General features: G+C 43.3%; 1 protein-coding gene across 1 annotated transcript in view; it reads left to right on the top strand.

Annotated features, from left to right (window-relative positions):
* The window catches only part of mybpc3 (myosin binding protein C3), a 28,467-nt gene extending 12,227 nt beyond the window's left edge, over nucleotides 1-16,240 (top strand). Inside the window, exons 9-31 of the mRNA XM_062383409.1 lie at nucleotides 51-214; nucleotides 304-436; nucleotides 610-612; nucleotides 701-825; nucleotides 917-1,022; nucleotides 2,098-2,264; nucleotides 4,089-4,254; nucleotides 4,334-4,440; nucleotides 4,547-4,576; nucleotides 4,668-4,807; nucleotides 5,154-5,225; nucleotides 6,150-6,309; nucleotides 6,804-6,908; nucleotides 6,992-7,180; nucleotides 11,002-11,136; nucleotides 11,515-11,682; nucleotides 11,932-12,020; nucleotides 12,451-12,646; nucleotides 12,731-12,870; nucleotides 14,408-14,567; nucleotides 14,658-14,794; nucleotides 14,940-15,126; nucleotides 15,788-16,240. Coding sequence (XP_062239393.1) covers nucleotides 51-214; nucleotides 304-436; nucleotides 610-612; nucleotides 701-825; nucleotides 917-1,022; nucleotides 2,098-2,264; nucleotides 4,089-4,254; nucleotides 4,334-4,440; nucleotides 4,547-4,576; nucleotides 4,668-4,807; nucleotides 5,154-5,225; nucleotides 6,150-6,309; nucleotides 6,804-6,908; nucleotides 6,992-7,180; nucleotides 11,002-11,136; nucleotides 11,515-11,682; nucleotides 11,932-12,020; nucleotides 12,451-12,646; nucleotides 12,731-12,870; nucleotides 14,408-14,567; nucleotides 14,658-14,794; nucleotides 14,940-15,126; nucleotides 15,788-15,825 — 2,917 coding nt within the window. The 3' untranslated portion in view covers nucleotides 15,826-16,240. The remainder of the gene's footprint in view (nucleotides 1-50; nucleotides 215-303; nucleotides 437-609; nucleotides 613-700; nucleotides 826-916; nucleotides 1,023-2,097; nucleotides 2,265-4,088; nucleotides 4,255-4,333; nucleotides 4,441-4,546; nucleotides 4,577-4,667; nucleotides 4,808-5,153; nucleotides 5,226-6,149; nucleotides 6,310-6,803; nucleotides 6,909-6,991; nucleotides 7,181-11,001; nucleotides 11,137-11,514; nucleotides 11,683-11,931; nucleotides 12,021-12,450; nucleotides 12,647-12,730; nucleotides 12,871-14,407; nucleotides 14,568-14,657; nucleotides 14,795-14,939; nucleotides 15,127-15,787) is intronic.
* The last annotated feature ends 1,497 nt before the right edge of the window (nucleotides 16,241-17,737 follow it).

Below are 17,737 nucleotides of genomic sequence, written 5' to 3'. Positions count from 1 at the left end.
ATGATGTAACACACTATGGTTCCGTCTCAACTGTTTTTCCCGTGGATCAGAGCCGTGCAGGTGAACGCGGAGCCCGACGTAGATGTGTGGAATATTCTCAGCCACGCTCCTGCCTCAGAATTTGAGAAGATTGCTTTTCAGCACGGCATCACCGACCTGAGGGGCATGCTGAAGCGACTGAAGAAGATGAAGAAGGAAGAGAAGAAAAGTGAAGGTAGGACTTTTTAATGAGCCTCTCCTGATCTAACAAAATGTCGGGAAAAACAACACTGACTGATTATCATATCGTACGTATGAACTCAGCTTTCCTGAAAAAGTTGGATCCTGCCTACCAAGTGAAAAAGGGGCAGAAAATAAAACTTGCGGTGGAGGTCGCCAATTCAGATGTTGAGGTGAAATGGCTGAAGAACGGGCAGGAAATCCATCCGAGTGGAAGGTTTGAATCCGCCTCATCTCAATCATCGTGCTGTGCTTGGACATTGTCGTGAATTCAACAAAGACCAGAAATTCTCGGGTTCGTTTGTTGAGGTTTCATTATTTTCACTGTCTTTTCTCTTTTCACTCTTATTTCATCAAATTCCCGACCGTGTGGTTCCATGACTTCTCTAGCAAGTAAGTTTCATGGGAAACAAGAACAAAGGTTTCCTGGAAAACAATATGTTGTATGATAAGTGTTTGAAAATCCTCCTGCTCCGTTCAGGTACATATTTGAAAGTGTCGGCAACATGCGCTACCTCACCGTCAACCACTGCTCACTGGCGGATGATGCTGCGTATTGCTGTGTGGTGGGGGAGGAGAAGAGCACCACAGAGCTCTTTGTTAAAGGTGATCAAAGGTTTAGAGAAATCCAGAAAAATATGGATTTGCAGGATCAAGAGTTTCATGTAAGTATCTCGTTCTTATCTGTTCTCTGCAGAGCCTCCGATCCTGATCGTGAAGACTCTGGAGGATCAGATGGTCATGAATGGTGAGCGGGTGGAGTTGGAGTGTGAAGTCTCAGAGGAAGGAGCCAATGTCAAATGGTAAGTTCTTCTTCTTCACGCTCATAAATCCACCGTCTGTTAGCAGCTGAATTCTTATGGCCTTAGATCCATTTAATCCTTGATTTGTGATGCGTCAATAAAAACAACCTGATGAGTAGAGAGATGATGGGGGGCTGTCTGCCCTATCCCTCCATCCCATCTGAGAGCGAGTGCTGCATGTTAAAACTTCCACAAAATATTATGTATGGTGTAGTTGGGTGGCCATCCAGCCCCGTGGTAAGAATTAACAATTTATTGCGGCCTGTAGCTACTAATCAAATTTGGACAAAAAGTAATTTGCATTCGTTGGATAAAAGCTTTTATAAGTGGTCATTAAATCAAATGTAATCACAGTTGTTTTAGTTTCTCTTTCAGTTCAAAGCAGATTTTCTTTCACTCTCACTCCAGGTGTTTATTGCTCAGACACCCAGCAGATGGCATTTGAGTTTGTCATGTGTTTAAAGCACTGCCTCTGTGACAGACTGAAGTCGTCCGACAGGCTGTAAATTATCACCTCAATGAAAAGGTCACTTCAGCATTTTAGTATGTTCCATGTGACCTTTATCTGGAGGAGAAAGTTGTGTGATGGCTTCCATTTTAGTGTAAAATAACTTTCACGGAACTGAGGCCAAAGATCATTGAACGGAAACATATAAGAAAAAACACTCAGACTTAAAGATTTATGAGGAACAAGGAACTGTCAGAATACAAAGTCGACAAAAATCCTTTGTTAACTTTTTCTACTATTTGACTTTTCAGGGTTCAAGTTAGTTCACTAGCTTGTGCCGCAAAGGTGAGGATTGGCAGCAGTCAAAGGTCAAAATAATAGGTCAGAGGTCGCGCTTGTTTCACAGCTTTTAACAAGTTCACACCATCTTCACACAGTGAAATTGTTGTCACATGAACTTAATGAGAACATGTTGTGAAGTGATCATATTTGGGAAGAAGATCATATGAGACGTGCTTGAAAGCTCCAAAAATAAGCCTTTTTAAATCTGGAGTCACTTTAGCATGTGATGTTTTTTAACCAGCTCTTGAGTTTGACTGTGATGCTTTCAAACACTATCGATTTTAGGGAGAAAGACGGCGTGGAACTGACAAGAGACGAGTCCTTCAAGTATCGCTTCAAGAAGGACGGCTGCAAACACATTCTGATCATTAACGAGGCCACCAAGGAAGACTGCGGCCACTACAAGGTTAAAACAAACGGCGATGAGTCGATGGCTGAACTCCTGGTGCAGGGTGAGTCCCAGTCATGCTGTGTGCCGAGTACAGCTCGAGCCTCTTTTGTCAGTGATGAATTCTCCCAGCGCACATTCTCATACCACACCGACGGTCACGTGGCCTCCCCACTCTTGGCATGCCGTCTATTCTTAGGATGTAGTGGCTCTTGTCGTTGCCCGCGTCACTCTGCCAAGGTTACTGCAGTGATGTGTGCATTCCAGCTAAAGTTAGACGACTTGGACCATATTTCACCTGAAGGGCACAGGTCTGCTCGAGCGACCTGGATTCTCTCTTTGGTCTTTGTTACCAAGGAGGTTGGGTTTTCGCCCCCGTCCCATTGTTTGTTAATTGTTTTGTTTGTTTGTAAAGCAAGGATTACGTAAAAGCCACCAAACTGATTTCTACGTAACTTGGTGAAGGGTGTGGTTTATGTCAGGGAACATTTTTAATTGTTATGTTTTTGTTTTCCCTTTTGTTTTGTGGATTTTTGTTTCTTTGTTACAATTAAATCACTGCTTTATCAACATGTGTTATTTAAAGAAAAATAAAACATGGAATTTCTTTATAAAAAAAAAAATACCCGACAATCTTATAAATTCTACACTTTCATGATGCAAACTCATCATTTATTTGCCTCAAAAATCGTTCATATATTTGACTTATGTGAAAAAGCAAGTTGTGGGTTTAAAGGTTTGTTTTATTAGTATATGGTCGATTCTCCTCTTGCACCACGTCACAACGGTCTGCTGATGACAGATGTGCACTGAGCCCCTCAGAAAGTCCGATTTTTTTGACATTTATTCGATTTTGATATTTTGGTGATCTTCAATGTGTTTTAAAAAATGGGATATTTTTGCATGAGGACATTTAAGGTGGATGCACGTGTTTTTATGTCTTGATTTTAATCCACAGGTGATCTAAAAAGGAAGCAAGGTGACGATTCAATTTCATCAGTACAAGGACGAAGGCTAAATATGAGCTAGCTTAGTTTCACCCTCCTTTTTTCTACCCCTGCAGTAACCATTTCATCTCAGTACCATCAGCTCACAGAGCAGAAGAACTCATTTTTTACCAAAACCACTTTCATCACATGGCAGCCATCAGTCTTTGTGGTTAGAAGCCGTAACTTAGTCCTGGTTGTATAATGAATATATATACTGTTGTGTTTGTATATATATGTGATGTACAGGTGTGTGTCCCCACAGAGGTTGTTGTGTTCAGGTTCATACCCTAACTTCGCTCTCAGTCCTGTTAAGCTCGTCTGGCCTGTTAATTGAACGCAGAGCCTGCCAAGAATGACTAGCTGCCTACGTGCAGCAGGGATCAACACCTCAGACCGCAGCAGAACTCCCATTATGATGCCATTCCCACCTTGTTCAGCCTCCATGGCAGCGGGCCTACGTGAAACTCCTCTGACCTTTACAAGGAGCTCAGTGTGAGCTGTCTCAGCCGGAAATCAATTTCTTGGAGATGACTGTAATAACTCCCATGTACAATATTTCTCGTGATGTACAGTAATAACCCGCAGGCTTGTGCATCTGGTCTTCATATCCACCCACTTTATTTTCTATCGTAAATCAAATCAGCCAACCCCCTTGTGTCTGTTGCCATGATACAACACAAACAGGCCGCAAAAGATAATGAACACCTCTCACTTGAATACATCATTACCAATATCCTCGTGTACAACTTCTGCATCTATTTTTTTTCATCACATTATCCTCACGCATCTTCATGTGATTGAATCTCATTCCGTCATCTCATAAAGCGACTCCCCCTCCTGAAGTCTGACGGCCTCAGACGTTCCCACCTCCTGAGCCTGTTGTTTTTCTGACTGTGTAGAGAAAGAGCTGGAGGTCTACCAGAGCATCGCCGACCTCACGGTGAAGGCCAAGGATGAGGCGGTTTTCAAGTGTGAGGTGTCGGATGAGAACGTGAAGGGAACCTGGTTTAAGAACGGCATAGAGGTCAAGCCTGACGCCAGAATTAAAATCACACATATCGGCAGGTGAGGACAATTGTGTGCAAGTCAAATGTGCTGCGTTCATCCCAAGACGCCATTAAATAAACGTCTGAAATCTTTTTAGGAACCACAAACTGACCATTGACGAGGTCAAACCAGAGGATGAGGGGGACTACACGTTTGTGCCAGACGGCTACGCTTTCAACCTTTCCGCCAAACTCAATTTCTTGGGTAATATTTGTACTTTTCATACATAACGCCACAAAATCAGTAAACATGTAAAGCCTCACAATAGAAATTTTACACAAACGTTTTTCACTTTTTCTTGTGCTCCTAGAGGTGAAGATCGATTTCGTGCCGCGCCAAGGTACCACAACTTTAACCTCAATAAGCGTGCAGATTAAACCAGTTGAAATGCAAGAGCCTGTTTGTATTCACCATTTCTGCCCCTTTCCAAGATCCTCCCAAGATCCACCTGGACTGTATGGGTCGCACCGCTGACTCAACCATCGTGGTGGTGGCTGGAAACAAACTGCGTCTGGACGTCCCCATCACTGGAGACCCGGCACCCACAGTGATCTGGACCAAAGGAGAGAAGGTAAAGCAGGCAGAAAGTCTCTTGCTGTTGAACTGACAGACATGTGCCGTCTGTCCAGAATTCGGTAGGTGAGGTTTGAAATTTCTGAACGAGCAACGCCTCATTCAGAAACACAGCTTTACTAATGCTGAAATAATTCAGACAAATGCTGGCAAAATTTAAACAATATGCAAAACAGCCTGGAAATAACTATTAAGTGGCACCGCTTAGTTTTGTAGACAATGCTCCTAACAGCTCAATTCATTGATGCCTACTTGCTTAGGGATCTTTCAGATGAGGAGAACGAGAGGTGTCAGGGCCTCTCGCTTCTCTTTTGCTTTTACCGCTTTGCTCTGCTCTAACGTAGGCTAGTTCTGTAAAACCTGGGGGAGGAGAGAAAGGACGGTCGGCAACCTCTTGGACCGTGAAGGATGGTGAAGTAAGTGTGCATGTGTACATGCCAGTGTGTATGGATTCTGTCTTGCTTGCATTGCAGTCGGGTGTGTCAGCTTTTGACCACGTGTGCCCTTACAGACGTGTGCCCTTAAAGACACAAAATAATTAAACAGGCTCACCTGGAGTCTTAGTCACAACTAGCCAACCTTGTGTAAACTTGTTGTTGTTTCACCACTTGAGTTTTGAAATTGAAAGATAAAGCGCACAGCCGCCATCAAAATCTGAAATAATTGTTGTTACTACCATTTGATTTACAACCCTGGAGGAACACGGGCTGCAACAGCAAAGACAAAGAGATGAAAAGCAGCTTCTCTGGTGCAACAAAAACCTGCATGTGTGTTACCCAGCATGTCAGTGAGGTAAGAGCATGTCTCAAATCTCCCTTCAGACATAAAGCAAAGGAAACTGGGCAGTAAGTATTTTCTAAGGTAATTTTATAAAAATAAAAAATTACTTTTGGAGTAAGGTACCATATCCAGAAGTCAAACAGATTAACTTTACTGTTAAAATGTCAACCTGACATATACTGCAGCCAAGTGTCAGTAGAGAAAAGGTCTGTTATTTTCCACAGTGTGAAAATGTTTTTTTTACTGTCAGAGTCAGTAACAGATTGAGTGGACCTTGAGTTAAGGTTTCTCTCTGGACAAACTACTGTAGGTAAGTTTTGGGGACGTCTGGAGTTGGTTGTTCAAATCAACATGTGTTGTTGGCTTTGAAAAGCATGATCTACGCAAATGCTTTGAGAAACGTACCTATTGCAAAGTGTTGTGTTTATCATGTCTCCAAAACGTGGTAGGTCGTTAACTCGCCTCGACCAAGTCTACTGTACCACCATCACAGGAGAGTCACCAGTAGATTCTCATCTCAGGCACAATCCAGTAACTCTGCTCTGGTTCCCGTTGTGTAGATCCTCACAGAGGGAGACAGCAGGGTCCATGTTGATTCCACCAAGGGCCACTGTGTCTTCACCATCGAGGGCGCTGAGAGGCAGGACGAGGGCATCTACTCAGTTGTGGTCCGAAACCTTGCAGGGGAGGACACTGCAGATATCAATGTGAAAGTTGTTGGTAAGATACAATTCAGACTGAAATTAAGAGTTGGTTTAAATTGAGCTAGATATCATAATTAACACTGTTACAAACATAGACTGTATATAAAGATGGCCGACATGGCTCCACTTCCTCCCTTGCTAAACGCTAGTTAAAACATCATGAGTACGGGTGCCGCCAACTTGTGCTTTTGATGTCAATTGGAGCCAATTTTGTTTTTCAATGTCCCATCCACGAACATGGAGGAAGCGGGTTTATAACCTATACTACAGCCGGCCACTAGGAGGCCATCGAGATGATCTAGCTTCACTTTTGAGTGACCATCATGTCTTCCATCTTTATTTACAGCTTATAGTTTCCACACACACACACAAAGAAGGAATCTAATTCATAAACTAACGTCATATAATCATAGAGCTAAAAAAGATTCAATGTCAGATTGTTTTCATTTCTTAAAAAAGGTCTGTAACTCTTTCTATCCAATCATCATATGAGGAATGTTTTCCCTCCAGATGTTCCAGATCCTCCCCAGGCTCCCAGAATCCTCAGTGTGGGGGAGGACTCATGTGTCGTCCAGTGGGATCCCCCTTCTTTTGACGGCGGACAGCCAATCACCGGTAAAAACAAATAAATATTGGAAATCATTCTGTTATTCCTGTTATTCCAAACAAGCTGATGACGATTCCATTTCACCTCTCAGGCTATGTGCTGGAGAGAAAGAAGACGAAGGGATACAGGTGGATGAGGCTGAACTTTGACCCCTACTCTGAAACCACCTTTGAAGCCAAGAGGATGATTGAAGGAGTGCCGTACGAAATGCGAGTGTACGCCGTCAACAGCATCGGCATGTCCCGTCACAGTCCGGCCTCACAGCCCTTTGTGCCAGTCGGTGAGTCTTGTTCCACATTTTCACTCCACATTCAGTGATAAGAGGTTACTAAACAACAGTTTATTGTTGAAATTATGACATTATGCATATCTTAAATTGAAAACAATCTGTATAGTACTGTTGGATCGTCTGAATGAGCGCTGGTAGACCTGGTGACAAAGTGTATGTGTGTGACGTTTCACCGCTCGGGGTTGGTCCGTCTCTGGTTTGGTCAGTCTAAGGTTTCTCTGGGGTCACAGGGCCGGGGTTAACTTGAGGTCATGACATGAGTTTTGTTTGCTATGTGTTTGTTGTAATACAAGATGTGTGTGGATTTTCTCTGTGTCAAAAAAATATAGGTCACACATAGGTTGCATGATCCAAAGGTCATTCCTGAGTGATATTGGTCATTAGGGTTATGTGTCTGTGTTACATCATCACAGGCGACAGAAAGAGGAATTGTGTTTGTGAACATAACATCTTCAAAAACCTTGAGGGAATTCCCTCAAATATGTGATTAGATCTGGTGGTCAAAGGTCAAGGTTGCTGTGACCTCACAAACACTTTTTCCACCAAATGAACATTTTATCTTAAGAATATCTGGAAAATGTGCCACACATCAGGCCCCAGTAAATATACAATAATACCTCGATAAGCTGACATTTGCCTGTTATAATAAGACCGAAGATACACATGAGAACAAAGTTGAATTGGATTGCCGTGTTCATTTTAATTGAATAGCAAACTACTTGGAGATATGTGCCATGATCCAGATGACTGGAATCAGGCTCGTACCAATATACTCTGTGTAACAGTATCCTACAAGGCAGGGGCTCAGTTTTGGATTATCTCTTTGTCTATCAATGATTTCTAACAACCATATCATCCTCCACTTGTTGATTTAAGAGAGAACATCATTGTATCCAGATGGCCAATTGCTTGTAAGACAAGACGGCTGATTAGGAAACTATCCGTGGCATCCCTCCCCATAAATAATGGGCTTGGAAGCGCTTGTCTCTGCTGGGATCAGCTGCTTAGCACAGTGGGGTTCATGCTTCTGTGGGGGCTGCTGTAGAAAAATTGCATTGGCTACAGAAGAGAACAAAAGAGAGGGAGAGTGAATGATAGCATAGGTTCGATGAAGGTATTTGTCAGAAGAGGAGGACACATACATCCACCAGCTTGAATCAGCAGCAGGGCTGCTTTACATGAGGAGAGAATGACAAAGCCTAAGATTCCAAAGACAGCAGAGAAGAAACCAGTGGAGGCAGAAGCCAGGAAGTCTGAGACCGAGGACCCTACTCTTCCTGGGGTTGATCAGGAACCAGAAACCTCTGCAGAGGCAGCACATCGAGTGGGAGAGGGAGCTCGAGCTGAGAATGAGACACCACCAGCCGAGGTGGTTCCCACGACAGAAAGTCATCCTCCTGCTGTGGGGGCAGCTCCACCTCTGTCAGAGGAGACCCCTCGGGAGCCTGTACTAGAGCTGCAGCTGCAACCTGTCCACAGTAGGCAATACTCACTTTGAGATGTTGGTTTATTTTTTAGATATCAGAAATAGAAATGATAATTGATTGTGTTTAATTGTGGGTTTGTAAATATGGCATCAACCCAGGTCTTGAGTTACTTGGGGGTTAGACTTCTCATCAAGGGAGACATGTGTCATGTTGCCAGACCTTTAGAAAATACCCAGAAGAACGGTTTTAAAACCTTAATTGACAAAACGCTTTGTAGGCTGTCGCAGTTGCCCCATTAGATTACATTGTAGCCACCCCTGGGCTTGAAAGTGAGTTTTTGTGTGTACTATTCATTTAAACACCCACATTTATAAACATAGGGCCCAAGTTGCAAAATTCCAGAATTCCCCTTTCAGCATGATTTGGTAATTACGTGGCTGATGTCGCAAGTTTCTTGTTTTCTTTATTTTGCAAAGTGATTCACCTCTGCGCTTTACACTTGCACGCTACCATTTTTAAACACTCCCTGCTGTGGCGACTTTCCTCTCACATGGAAACCCTTGACCTCTGACAGGTGCTCCCTTCATATGCTTGCACTGTTGTTGCAGTGCCCTTGTCCTGTGCTGTGACGTCCTGGCCTTATTTACAACAACTCCACAACGAATATTCAGCACCTTTCACTCATCTTGTCAACATGTTTTTTGAAACCAGGTGGACTAAATATTACATCAGTAATATATCTTTGTTGTCATGGGCGGATTCTTCACTTGTATGTTCACAGTGAGCAGTAGTGAGTATTACACAGGGACCACTGGGCTCTAGCTTCAGTGAGTTCTCCTGTAGCTTTTCTTTATTTGTTTAAATAAAGCTCACTCAGCTGTTAAAACATAAATGTTTCGAGCTGCTTGCTGGTTGAGGTTGATGCTCCACACGTGCTTGAACCGTTCCATAATCTATCAGTATTCCATTTTACATTTACTCTGCTCCTTTATAGTTCAACCCCACCTCTACAACTTGTAAATGAGACCAAAGGTCCAAAATCCCCTGAAAGTCTGGAATTATAATATTGAATTTCTTACTTCCTTTTTTTCTTTTTAACCATAAACTTAGCTGCGTAGGGCTTGTGGTCTATAAGCAATGCGTGGGACGTGGCTGATGAACCAAAGTCTTTTAAAGTGAACTTTAATCATGTCATTTTATCCCTGAGGGACGTGGGCTCAGCAGGTTGGTCAGACGGCTCAGTTTCCCTGGATGATAAAACATACCACACACAGGCTTAGAGGCTCATCAACTGTGAGCCTGTGTGGCTTTCATTACTGATGACACAAATATCTAATAAAGAAATTCATGTGGGACCATCATAATCAAGTTTGTTTCATTAATTGAGGACCATCATTATCATAGTAAATCAATAGCATAAACATATTACACAATGGAAACATTTTTAAGTAGGCTCTCATTCATTTAGTGTTTGTGTTTGAGTTGCTTACTTTTGTTGTCTGATTGAAAGGACATTGCTCTTTTAGGAGTGGAACGGTGGTACTTTGGTCCACACAGTTGCCTCACAGCAAGAAGGTTCCACCTTTGAATCCTTCAACCAGTCCTTCTGTGTGGAATATGCGGTTGTTTGTCTCTGTATGTTTGTCATGTGATACATACGACTATCGTCCAATGTCAGCTGGGATTGGCTGCAGCTTCCTGCCTGACCCACAAAGTGGAAAAGATTATGGATGTATTTGCTTTCAGGCTTTTCAGGATCTCAAAACGTTATTTCTGGTGCATATGGAGCTTGAAATGCTGCTTGTACAAGGGCGGACGGATGTTGGTTTAATGACGCATGTGTGTGTATTTTTATGGTTGCAGCATGGAACAAGAACCTAAGACAAATACGTGGGACAATAAAGTTAATCTTGAATATTGAATGCACTTAAAGCTGAGGGAAAACTGAAAGGCATTAACAAGAGATAAGTCACTGATAAGTTACAATCTCGTACACCATAAGAATTATTTGCGTATGGTGTTTGAAACCTGTTCGTCAGGTAGAGTTGGTGATTCCACTGAAAGCATCACAGACTTAAATCACATGTCAGTAAATCTGCAAGCAACTTTATTTAAAAACTGTGTGATGTCTTTCCATACACTCTACCTTCTTCTTTTGAGATTGGTTCATGAATTCACTGTATGTTTCAAATGAAAACGTCAAGGGAACGACAAAAGTGAAGTTGTAATTGTCGATGTTGATAGAGAAGACGCCTTGTTTCCTGTTACAAAGCTTAGTGAAGGTTCTTGTTCCTTTCAAATGACAATTCCTGATCAGGTTCATCTATTTATCAGAAATCAATCTTGAGATGACTTAACTAAAACCAAATCTTTCTGCCTTCTCAGCCCCCACGAGTGAGCCCATCGGATTGAGTGTCGAGGACATCAGTGACACTTCCATCTCGCTGAAGTGGCGGCCGCCTGAGAGGATCGGCGCGGCTGAACTCGAGGGTTATGGGATTGAGTACTGCAAGGAGGGCAGTAAGTGCTAGAGCCAACCCCTGCTATAGATAAGAAAGTATTTTATCTGCAGGATATATCCTCTAGGTTCAGGTTTAACAAACAGTTAGCCACTGATGTGCAGCAATGGATCTCTCTTCCAAACAGCCAGAAACATCCATTTTGTTTGAATTCATAATGATTTGGGATGTTTTATTGTTACTTAGAAAGCAAGAAAAAACGAAGCGAACAAAAAGTGTATGAAGGCAAAATAAAATCTGTTTCAGTTACCAGCCTTTACCCTAACGATATACATCTAATTAAAACATAGAGGCTCAATTGAACTTCTATTTGTAGCTTTAATGTTTTGCTCCATAGTAACATTTGCCTCAGAGTGAACCATGTGTGTTGTGCCCGCAGCTGATGAGTGGTTACCGGCCATGGAGGGTCTGACTGACCGGACGTCCCTGGTCGTCCGGGGTCTCACCACCGGGGACAGGCTGCAGTTCCGTGTTCGAGCCTTCAACATGGCGGGACCCAGCGGCGCCTCCACTCTGGCTCAACCCATCACCATCAGAGAGATAATGCGTGAGGAGACGTGGATTCATGCTGCTTGTTTTAGGGCTGCACTCAACATTACAGCTGCTAGATATTCTATGTATCTGTCAGGTTAATTTGTATGTTGGAGTAATGATAAAACACTAAATAGACAGAATTGAACACATGTGACACACAGGCATCATACAGTTAAACCTTTGTTCTCATTGAAAGTCGTTCATCTTCGTTTGTTTGGATCGTTTCCACTTCAACACTGTTTTCTGTTTTCTATTTGCCCAGAGCGCCCAAAAATATGTCTTCCCAGAAATCTCCGCCAGACTCTCATCAAGATAGTTGGAGACTCAGTGAACCTTATGATTCCATTCCAGGTGGAGTAAAAATTACAAATATTAAAATAAAATAAAAATTCAAACTGGCCTTGTACTGCAGCTACAAGGTGGAAAGACACTGCATGGTCACCTTGTTCAAAATATATATTTGTTCATATGAAAGACACAAGGGTGACATGCTACGTCTACAAACAACAGGCAAGGAATAGAAGGGGTGTGAGGCTTTTTAACTGTTAGTGATCACTGTGCAGGTGTATCTTATATTCCTTCAATGCACCTGGCCCTAGTTGGAACTATTAAAAGTTTATAGACACCTTTAGTTATTATTAGATCGTTACTGACAACAGTAGTAACAACATGCAGTAACGTATATTTTGTTTAAAGATTGACTTTCTCCATCTGTCATTTGTAAACGGACACATGCGTTTTGAAGGCAAACTGTTGTGTTGTCATCTGTGGGACCGTGCAGGGGAAGCCCAGGCCTAAGGTGACATGGAGCAAAGACGGGGAGCCTCTAGACGCCTCGTTCGCTAGCGTGAGGAACAGCGACCTGGACACGATCCTCTTCATCCGCAAGACGGAGAGAAAACACTCGGGGAAGTACGATCTCCACGTGCAGATTGAAAACGTGGAAGACACAGCGAGTATCAATCTGCAGATTGTTGGTAAGTACAGCCTCCGTGGTAACTGCACTTGTGATCTGCTCACGTACGGTGAAGCAGAATTCATTCAGCCTCCCTCCTCCTCAGATCTGCCCGGGCCTCCTGAGGCTCTGAAGATCATGGATATCTGGGGCTTCAACGTGGCGCTCGAGTGGAAACCGCCCAAAGACAACGGTAACTGTGAAATCCTGGGTTACCTTGTTCAGAAAGCTGAGAAGAAAACCATGGTGAGGCTCAACAACACCCACATCTGTTTTTATTTCACCCTACTGTCCATGTTCCCTGTCCCCTGATCTACTCATCTCAGTCATACATGCCTACGGTTCCATTTATACTCAAATGGAGGTCTGTGTTGTTCTGGCATTTAACGCTGATCCCACTTTTGATTTCATTCTAGTCAGTGGATATATTGTACCTGGAATTTGAAAGTTGTTGTGTACATTCAGCTTGGTCTGTACGTGGATGTCAAATAGGGATTCTTGCATACCCTGGCCGATATGGGTGGACGACAACATTTACGTTAGGAGGGCCACAGCCGACCCCAGTGGACTGACGGATGTGAAACCTATAGAATTCACCGACACCGATCTCAAGTCAAGTCTGGGCTACAGGAAACCAAGAGTTCTCCTCAGAGGAAGGCAGTGGCCCCCATGTTGTTATAGCTCCTTCAGTTTTACTTCTGACCGACACCAACCGAGCGAACCTGTTCTGTTAACACACGAGTGGAGGTGAACACGTGGGAGGATGAATGCTGCATAGACACCGAGGGATATTTTAGCCTCTCTGGTGGCACATCCACTGTAATCAGCCATTGCTGAGCACACAGTCTCCTTTGTGGAGCAGGAGCGATACTTTATGGGCTTGTTGGCAAGAGCCCCAGCTGTCACCATCCTCTACCGCGAGCTGCCAGGAACAACGGCGAGCAGGAATGTCCTAATCTTATCCTCGCAGCCTTGACCCGGTCTGGATCGTCTGTGCAGTGACGCAGGGGCCATTGTTCTCCCGCCCGGCTCGGCACACGGTTCATGTTTCACCGTAGTCATTATTAGATCAAATTAATTTCATTTGCATCTCTTTATAGCGACGCTGGGGATGTTGATCATCATGTTACCAATAACAACGTGTAGCATGTACCTGCTCCCGAGATGAAAGTGCTGAGGGCGCATGTACTTTAAAGCACTTTGATATCCTGTTTCATTCTTGTTTCATCCTAAATTAATAAATAGGTAAAAAGACCTGTAGCTCCAGGTAGAGTATTTAGCTATTTTTAAATTAAATCAACAGGTGATTAGTGTAGGATCCAGTAATTATAATTCATGCAATTTAGATTGTGTAATTTCATTTGGGTATAAATTGTTGTACAATTTGATTTCACACATGCAAGCAAAGGAAATCTAATAGAATTAATCATCCTATTATTACAGTCATTATTTCCATCCATTAGTTACATTCCACTTATATCTGTGAGGGTGATGGGGGAGCTGGAGCCAATCCCAGCTGACATTGGCCGAGAGGTGGGGTACATCCTCGACAGCCTGCGTCACAGAGCCAAAAAAACAACAACCACTGACACTTACTTTCACATCTATGTGCAATTAACCAATAGCTGCATGTGTTTGAGCTGTTGGAGGAAGTGGGACATCCTGGGGAAAGTGCTGACGGTGTGATAAGGACCTGATGTAAATGTAAAGCAGATCCTGTGCAACATAAATTAAATACTGTATATAAACTGAATCAGATCATTTTTTCCTTATTTCTATGAAGGAGTGGTTTACGGTCTACGATCTGTACCGGCGAACCAACTGCATCGCGTCTGACCTCATCATGGGGAACGAGTACGTCTTCCGTGTCTCTGCCATCAACCTGGTGGGCATCAGCGACGAGGCCTGCAACACCAAAGACAGCGCTTACATCCAGAAGACAGGTGGGATCTGACTGCAGGCATAACAATATAGAAGCAGTTCTGCAGCATTAGTCTGTGTTCTGTGTGAAATCTGAGTCTCTGCCTCCTCAGGTATCGAGTACAAGCCGCCCAGCTACAAGGACGCCGACTTCACAGAGGCTCCCAAGTTCACGCATCCTTTAGTGAACCGTTCTGTCATCGCGGGATACAACGCAACGCTCAGCTGCTCAGTCAGAGGCATACCAAAGGTCAGGGGTCATTACAACTGACATGTCTACACACACACACACACGTTTCTTAGATTGCAAACAGTATCGGTGACATAGTATCTAGATCGATTTAGAGATTTAAATAATGTGCGGCCTGTTATATTTTCTTTATCTACCTTAATAGCCCAAAGTGACCTGGTACAAAAACAAGATGGACATCTCACATGAAGCCAAGTACCGAATGCTCAGTAAGCAGGGCATCCTGACACTGGAGATACGCAAGCCCTGTACCTTCGACGGGGGGGTGTATACGTGCAAAGCAGTCAACGACAGCGGAGAGGACACGGTGGAGTGTAAACTGGAGGTTCGCCGTAAGTATCGATCTGAGTTAACATATGGTTCCTCTTCTCTATGACCCACTTAGACCCCCACAGTGTAGTGTAAATGTAAGAATATGTAGTCAAACCAACATTTAATAGAGTCATACTATTACAAGAATTAGTCATAATATTGGGCTATGTGTCATTTTAGAGGGGGAATATCAGAGGGTAATTATGTGGTCTATGTTAAAATGAGGAATGTGGGGCATCTTGTTTAGTTATACTTTAGTTAAACTATAAAATAAAATATCAAATACTTTTAGCTCATCAACAGCACACAAAGGCATCATATTTTCACAAGTATCAGGAAAAGATCGATGACTGTAAGGCTATTGTTGTTCAAACTCAAGAAAGAATGAGATTGGTTCAGGATTTTGGATCCAAAAGTGGAACTCTGAGCAAGGGTTCTCCTTACTGCTTATTTCCATAAAGAAATCCTGAAAAAGATCAATGTGTGTTTTTTTATTTTAGAAAAAATAGGTCTCAGAACTCAAAACTGATGATATAGTACATTGATGATGAGGTCACACCTTGTTTCCACTGCTTCCCCGAACTAAACAAATCTAAATAGTTTATGGGTTAAAAAGAACATCACAGTTTAACTTTGAGCGATTCATTAATCATTGCCTCCGTGTGCGTTCCTGCCTTGCAGCTCAAGTTGCTAGAGAAGAAAAGAAAGCTGAGAATTAAAGAGGCCCCAGCTGCCGACTGAGGAGAAGGTCGATCTGTTTCCAGCGAGCCGACTCCTGAGCGTCGCCTGTTTTGTGTCATGAGAAACTTTTCACCTACATCTTCAACCGTTTGTGTTTGCAACCCCCCCCCCCCCCCCATCTCCAACCAGCCTTCATCAAGTCATCCTCACTGTTGTGTTCACATCATATGGACCACTGACTGGGCTCATGATGAAAGTATTTATGTATTATTTAAAAAAAAAAAAATAATGAATGGTTTGTCACTATTTCTCTGTCATTTCAAAAACTGGAATGAATAAATAATGTGTGAAATATGGATAATAGACAACGGCAATGTTAATGATTTGTCAACCCTTGGATTATGTTTATGTGATTGATTGGTGTGCACATATAAAAAGTTTCCAAAAACTAAATACAGAGCTTTCATTCAGTCACGTGTACAGCAGTGGTGTTACGTCCCAGTGTTTCAGGACTCGTGCACGCCGCAGCTCCTGAAACCACCGTCAACATCACAGCAGCAGCAAACGGCAAAAAGGACGATTTAGAGAGCATGCCGCCGATAGTCAGAGGTCCAGTGGTGTGGACGAGAGTTGTCGAGGGGCTTAGTTTTATTGTAACAAAGCCTGAGTAAAGTTAGCGGTGCGAGGCATGCGACTAATGTGCACGCCGCACAGGGATGTGGGTGAATGGTTGGAATATGTCGGATGTCTTCTTTGACTACATGTGTCAGTGAAGCAGAACACATGGCGGCGCTTGTCGAGCAGGGGCTGCCGGAACATCACTCAACACTTTCTCCTTTGATGCCTTGGATGCAAATATTTCCTGTGCCCCCCCCCCCCCCCCCCCCCCTTGGCGTACAGCTGCAACACATCCAGCGGGCCTCGTACCCGTCAGTGCGTCGCTGTTAACACACACGACCCGCGTCTCGCAGCGTGCCAGATGTTTTGACACGAGACGTCACCGGAATCCCCAAATTCAAAATAAAACGTCTACACGGCTCAAAGCTAAACAGGACTCATCGGATTTCATGTCCAATTCCTTCTTTAATCCCAGAGGTTTGTTCTATCCCTCATCAGCAAGTCCCGGATCATGAACGTGAGTGAAGGCAGCAGCAGGGGAAGTAGCTCCACTGAGGGACGCTAAATGGCCTCATACACGTCAACAGGCTCTGAATTTCATGGCCTAAAATAATGTTGCAAGGCCACATTCATTTGAGAACAGGTCAACAAGCGTGAGAGCAGCGACGCTAGCGGCTTCGCGAGGCTAAACACAGAGCTGCTTCAGGCTAAATGCTAACATTAGCGGAGGAGGAAGTCAGATCTAGCTGGTTCTTCTCATACTGATCTTTGTTCATCTTTATCCACGTGTTCATTTCTGTAAAACATCTTATTTTATTTCGTTAATTATTGCTATAATAACGGGGTGAAACCAAAATGACAGCTGCGACTGGCTCGCAATGGGTGACGCGCGTGTATCAGTGGGACCTCAACAATGTGGCTTCATGTCCCCATCACTACTTTGCAGCAGTACCGGCTCCAAATGCACAAGATGGCAGTGTTTGTATCCCAGATATTTTGGCTTCAGTTTTATTAGGTGGAAGGAGGTGGAGATGTGTCGGTGGCACAATATACTGAGACGTATACTTTAATTCATGCAGCCAAAAGTTATTTAAGGTACACCCTATACTGAATGACCCATTTTTAATTAGAATTAGTCGTGCATTAATTCACATCATTCATAAATGCAAATGCTAAAATAGCTGCAAATAAGCACAATGATTCAGTTGTTGATCACAATTTCATTTAATATTCTGGATAACTAAGTAAATTGGCTATTTGATGCTCTTAAAACGTGGTCAAATCATAACTGACAGCTGGGACTGCGCTCATGTTAGTTTGGCTCCACTTCAT

This window comes from Platichthys flesus, chromosome 1, assembly GCF_949316205.1.
Source record: "Platichthys flesus chromosome 1, fPlaFle2.1, whole genome shotgun sequence".
NCBI lineage: Eukaryota > Metazoa > Chordata > Actinopteri > Pleuronectiformes > Pleuronectidae > Platichthys > Platichthys flesus.
This window is presented reverse-complemented; position numbering and strand designations above follow the sequence as displayed.